General features: G+C 36.4%; 1 protein-coding gene across 1 annotated transcript in view; it reads right to left on the bottom strand.

The window, feature by feature from the left end:
• Positions 1-621: 621 nt before the first annotated feature.
• LOC117285009 (olfactory receptor 4A47-like) overlaps positions 622-6,709 on the bottom strand; it is an 8,688-nt gene continuing 2,600 nt past the window's right edge. Inside the window, 3 exon segments of the mRNA XM_033760715.1 lie at positions 622-841; positions 2,906-3,088; positions 6,232-6,709. The exon segment at positions 6,232-6,709 is cut by the window's right edge and continues 20 nt beyond it. Coding sequence (XP_033616606.1) covers positions 622-841; positions 2,906-3,088; positions 6,232-6,709 — 881 coding nt within the window.

Genomic DNA, 6,709 nt, shown 5'->3' with positions numbered 1-6,709 from the left:
ACTACGTCACTTTTAAGCAATCACCCACACTCAATTACATGACCTTCTTGTACAATATCTTCCTATTTATGAAGTCCAGTGGTCAACTGGAGACCTCTTCTATCTGACCCACTAGTATGATTCACTAAAATAAAAGCTTGCTCACACAAGTGTCGCTCTTTGGCCTTCTACAGGTGCTGCATCACTTAATTTTTAAGAATCTGAACAGTGCTTAGGAGAGGAGTCCCTCGATTATATCTAGACTCTAAAGTCTCAAACAGTCACACATTAAATTAGTTTGTAAGAACACTGATGTTAGAGAAGGTAAATTTATACTTCTGTGCATGTGTAACGTAAAGCCTATTTCAGAATCTTACACATGAATACGTTTTCCTGGGGTTTTATGATATAAAAATAATCAAGAAGAGTATTAAAGACTGGGATCAATGTTCACATATTTTAGCAAGCACAAAGCACCTCCTAATGTAACTCATTTTCAGAATCACATGAAGCTTTCAAAAGATTGAGTTTTTATATAGCCAAAGTACTGTACTTACACCATGTCCAGCTAGTTCAAAATCTTACAAATAAAAATACTCCTCTGGGTTACCTGCACGAGGGGGCAATCCTTAGTCCTTCCGTTCAAGTTCTAGATTTTTGGGCGCTCTCCTTGGTCCTGACGGTTAACCACTCACGACCCCACCGCATCTCTAGGAGAATAGAGAACAAGTCACGCACACACACCACCACGTCACCTTGAGATGTTTCCATTGACCAATATCCCCCACACTTGAAGCAGGTCGATTCATCAAATTTTCCAAAAAACATTACTCTTTCATTTTTTGTCAATATCAAGAATGCCCTGTAACATCAAGAAATTTGAATCTTGATTATAAACAAAGAATATCCATAACTGCACTGTTTGCAAAATTTGTTATAATAATAAACAAATATTAACAAAGCATTTTAGGGTTAAAAACCCTGAATTTCATTCAAGAAAGAATCATGAATTTTAAGACACATATTTGCAATTTGTGTTTTTTTTAAAACAGAAAATGAAATAATGAAAAAGCCTTTAAAACGTTTTGATTCTCTGTCAGGTATACTGGCCTGAGTACATGCAGCATGCTTGAATTTAATGCTGATTAAAGGATGGGAGGAAAATCCCTATCCTACCATGCTTTGAGTCCACCATTTCATTTCCTAAGAAATCAGTCACGTGAAGACTAGTACAGACAGGTTCACTGAGGCAGGGCCAAAGGTCCGTTGACGCTTTGTGTGTATTGGGACCACAGCACATGCTGCTGAACCATTTAGTCATCACATCTCAAAAGCAGTGTTTCCTTTAATTAAACTCACTGGGGCCTTATTCATAATGCTAAGGATAGTCTAGGCACCTCCAGAGAGGCCAGAAGAATAATAGTGTACAAAGAGTTTTACAGTATCACACTCTCTGGAGGAAATGACATAATTAAACAACTTGGGGTAAAATCACCATGTCTTGGCAGCAATGAAATATGAAACAATGCTCTTTCTAAAATCATAAACTACGGGTGTAAGAACATGGAGGATGTAATGATAGAAATATATATACATGTAGGAAAATCCCAATATTGCATAAAATTAAGAACTTCTGAAAAGTACTATGTCTTGAAAAAACTTATGATTTACACATAGATGAATTTGGTGAGTAGAATATTGAACTTATGCCTTTTCAGATGACATCCGAATTCACAATCAAAGATGAAGACATTGATTTCAGAACAAGTCATAAAAACTTAAGTCAAATAAAGCCTGATAAAGCCTTGTTTACCCCTAAAAAATAAAATCTTGTGTATCACATAGTTTCAAAGAGGCCAATTATTGGAAAGTATATTAGAACAGAAAAGGGCAAAGAGAAAATACACACACACACACACACACACACAAATCAAATAGCAGATGTGCTATAGGACTATGTGTATTAGGGTGTGGAAACTTCAAAATTCTGACAGTAGGCTGCACTTTTAGAGATGCTTTGAGGATAATAGTTTCATAGAAAAGGATTTGCAAACCACACCATGGTGTGCTCACCTATATTTATAGCAACACAGTGTGTAATAACTAAAACTTGGAAACAGCCCAAGTGCCCATCAAGTGGAGATTGGATAAAGAAGATGTGTTTTTTTAAATGAAATGGAGTACTACTCAGCCAAAAAGTGTAAGAAACTAGACAGTTATAGCTAAATGGATTCACACTGAGGCCATATTCTTAAGTGAAATAAATGGGACACACACATGTAAATACTGAATAGTTTTTTTGGTGTGAGAAACAGTGTAAATGATGAACAAAATGTATAATGATGTGAAACAGGAAGAAAATATCTAGATGGGAGGGGGAAATTGGAGGGGTAGGGGAAAGGAAAGAAGGGAAAGGAACAAATATGAGAAAAGGAAAATATGGAAACAAAATCTTTGTAAATGTAGAAGTATGGAGGGGTTGAAGGGAGGGCAGGGGAACTGAGAAAATATAAGAACCAACATATATCATGTAATGGTACAAATTCCCAAAGATAAATCTCATCATAGTGTATACCTAAAATGGATTAATAAATTTAATGTATAACCAAAAAGATTTACAGAAACTTATCTTCTGGGGAAGATATCATAAATGAATACCTTGGGGCCAAATCCTCAAAAAAGCAGTATCAAATGAAATAAACATTCTAATTAAAATCATGGCCAGTATCTGGAAGGGAGGCTACTACAAGAGACGCTTAGGATCAAAATATATTCTATGGATCTATGAAAATATCATCAAAGCCCAACTTTTTGTAGAATTAATGAGTGCTATTGAAATGTAAATTTTAAAAGTGACCTTTAATATAGATGAGTTTGGTGAATGCACCGTGTAGCTCATGTCTTTTCAGTGGACATCTGAACTCACAGCGAGCCGATGAAGAGAATTAGTTCTTGGCTTTTCTTACTAGTGAGGGCTTTGAGTGCTGAGCCAGCCTCATTTTGGTCGATCTGCTCAGGTCTGCTTCTCGTGCATTCAGGCTTCTGAGGGGTTACGGTCCCAGTATCAAGTCCACTTCGTGGATGCAATCGACACATGTCTGTTTGGGGCCTAAAATTGTTCAGAATAATCCATGATGATCTTTATCATTTCTCAGGTTTATATTGTACTATGTGTTCTTGCTCTTCTCATTTTATTTAGTGAAGTTTTCTCCTCTTTACTTAAATTATCTAAGGACCAGTCAATTTTGTTCTGTCCTCTAAGAGGCCAACTTTTTGATTCTTGATTTTTTTCTGTTGTTTTCTATCAAGTACTTGGTTTGTCACTGTGCTAATCCATATTATTCTTTTTGTCTGCTAACTTGGAGATGATTTTTTCTTTCTCTATTTCCTTTTGTGTAAAATCTGCTTATTTTGTGAGATCTTTATTCTTTTTAAAAATGTCAGTTTTTATTAGAGTAAACTTCCTTCTCTGTAAACCTTTCCAGTGTTCTATGTATCTGGAAAAAAGGGAAAGTAAAAACAAAATCAGAAAATCATAAAACAGTATCAAGAAAGGAAGAAATCAATGAAAAAGGAAAAAGTGAAGCAAGTATATCAATAGATGTTTTCAAATAAAAACATAAAAATGGCCAACAGGTACATGAAACAGTTCTCAATTTGAATAAGTATCAGAAAAATACAAATCCAAAGTCCTGAAATATATCACCTCACATCTGTTAGAATGGCTACTATGGAACATATTCTAGATAACAAATGTCAGTGAGGAAGCAGAGAAAGGACTGCCTTGTGCACTCTTGTTGGAACTCTCAGGTGGGACAGTGACTTCAGAAGACAGTATGGAGAGTCCTCAAAAAACAAGAGTAGAATGACCATATCATTTAGGAATCCTACTTCTGCATAGTCATTAAACGGCCCCTAAAAGTATCATGTGTAGATCTGCACATCTGCGTTCATAGAAAACCAACACATGAAAACAGAAATGTCTATCACTCAATAATGGATAACTGGAGGGACACGTATGTAATGTGCATATAACTATAATCCAATTATACTATATGTTACAATATACAATAAGTTGGTAGGTAATATATCATATAGTACCTTGGTTCACAAATGCTTCCATTTATGTACAATTTGGTTTACTACCAGAAGCGTTCAGTAAAATTTTGCTCTCTTTTGCAAGCTTAACATAGAGTGTGGAACACAAGCACAGCCATCTTCTCCAGAATTGTGGAACAAATTAAGTGTGTGAACTCAGGTACCACTGATAGATGGCTATCATGTTAGTTACAATAATTCTAAACTGCTAGAGCCGCCATCGCTCCAGCGCCAGGAGGGCTGCCTGGGCCCTGATCCACCGTGGGAAGGATAGCCACGCCCTCTCCTGCTGGGAGCTGCCATTGCTCCAGTGCCAGGAAGATAGCCGTATGGGCACCCCTGAACCCCCACGACTCTCCTAACTTCCCCCTCTCCGCGCACACTCTCAGACCTCCTGATTTTGCCAGTCTTTGGATCCCATCTGCAGAGGCAGAGGTAGTCATAAAGGGTATTTTTCTGACACATTTATTGGGCAGATGCTTTTAAGAGAATGAGAAAACAAATATAGAGGCAACATATGTGCAAATCACGAAGATGATGGAGAATTTGTTTCCTGGATGTATAAGAAACTCAACTTTCAGTAGTAAGAATTCAATACATAATTAGCAAAAAATCCACTTAAACAAGACAAATAAAAGAAAACTAAGGGTTGGGAATTTAGCTCAGTGGTTCCACCACCTGCTTTGGAAGCATAAGGGCCTGAGTTCGATCCCCAGTACCCCCCCAAAATGAAAACAAACAAACAAAAAAGAAAACTAAGCACATGGAAAGATGCCCAATATCATTAGTCATTTAAAAATGAAAATTAAGGCCATAAAAAAATGTCACTGCACACCGATTTAGATGACTAAAATTTAAAGGCCTCTTCCATGCCAAGTTCTGACAAGGAGAGAGACAACCTGAAAATATAATTTTTGTTAGCTGGAAAAAAAGGTGAGTACTTTGGAAAACAGTTTGGCCATTTTCTACAGTACGTCAAATATACACTTAACAATAACCCATTTTTTCTATTCCTAGATATTTACTCATGTAATGAAAACTTATGATTAAGTGAAAGCTTATGTATTCACATATGTTTTATATTATCGTGTTAAAACAGATGCATTCATAATTTCAAATATCTTCAATGAACCAAAATATATCTAATTGCAAAAGGGATTAAAAGGGTCAAAGAAACTGTGGTATATCTGTGAAATTTAACACCATTCGGCAGTAAAAATGAATGATCTATTAATGTATGTAGGAATACTCAGAGACCTCAAATGCTTTATAAGAAGGACACCAGATTCAAAGGGCAATATACTGTGTGGCTCATATTTATTAATGCAACATTTTGGGAAAGGAAAATTAGGAGGCTAGAATTGCAACAGAGTTTTCAGGGACATAATGGAAGGAGACAAATTGACTACAAAAAGTAAAATAAAATATTTTAGGGTAATGAATATCTAAAACATTTGACTGTGATGGTTCCGTGACAGTGGGTACTTGTCAGAACAGTACAGTTCCAACTCTTATGGCTTTCTGAAACAAAGTATCACACTGTAATAAAGAAGGTGAATCTGCTTTCCTCATCAAGTGGATGTCATGTTTTTAAAAAGCTATTCAGCAATATTTTTATTTGAACACAGTATCACCTTCTATCCAAGAGCTCTGAACTGATATTACATAGCTTTAGAACCTTAGAAGTAATCCCAAAACAAAGTTCTTAAATCTGGTAACAAATCTGCTATACTGATCAAATAATGAATATGACAAGTTCAAATCTTGTATTTTAGTCCCAGAAATTATCTGAGCATTAGACACTTTCCTTTCTCATGAGTGTGGAGCCTAGAAATTTCCAAAAGTAACTTCTTTCTTCTCTGCAAAGAAAGCAGCCACTTTTGTAAAAGTCCCACTTTAATCTCAACTGAGAACAGCAAGCTAGAAGGTACACTGTGCTTAGTTTTATCTTTATCTTCACTTTAAGAAAACAAAAAGCAGTGATTTTTACCACATCTTCCACAAACTGTACTACAATAGCTAGAACACAAAGGAAAACTTCTTCTTTAATGGTTTTGTATAAATACAGATAGAGACCTAAACAATCTGGTGAGGTGACAGCAGCATTCTTTGTTAGGATTTACTGCAAGTTTCTTACATTAGAATTAATAACACCTTCTCTTGATATTTAAATTCTTACACCACAGTTTTGTCATAGAATTTTGGATCTCTGTATTTCTCAAAGTGTATATTAAAGGATTTAACATAGGAGTAACCAGTGTATAAAAAATGGCTATGAATTTATCAAAGGGAAAGGTGGAGACAGGTCTGACATACATGAAAATGCAGGGAACAAAAAAGAGGACAACCACGGTGATGTGGGAGCCGCAGGTAGAAAGAGCCTTGCGCCTCCCTTCCTGACTGTGAGTCTTAAGGGAGTTGAGGATGATTCCATAGGAGATGAGGAGGAGGATAAAGACCACCACACACATGGCTCCACCATTGGCCTCCACGGTGAGGCCAATAAAGTAGGTGTCAGTGCAGGCAAGCTCCAGTAATGGGTACATGTCACAGAGAAAGTGATCTATGACATTGAGACCACAGAAGGGGAGACTGTACACAAACGCAAGTTGAATCACAGAGTGCAAATCAT

This window comes from Fukomys damarensis, unplaced genomic scaffold, assembly GCF_012274545.1.
Source record: "Fukomys damarensis isolate Sample0158 unplaced genomic scaffold, DMR_v1.0_HiC HiC_scaffold_73902, whole genome shotgun sequence".
Taxonomy (NCBI): Eukaryota; Metazoa; Chordata; class Mammalia; order Rodentia; family Bathyergidae; genus Fukomys; species Fukomys damarensis.
Note: the sequence above shows the minus strand (reverse complement) of the source record. Positions and strands in the feature narration are given on the sequence as shown.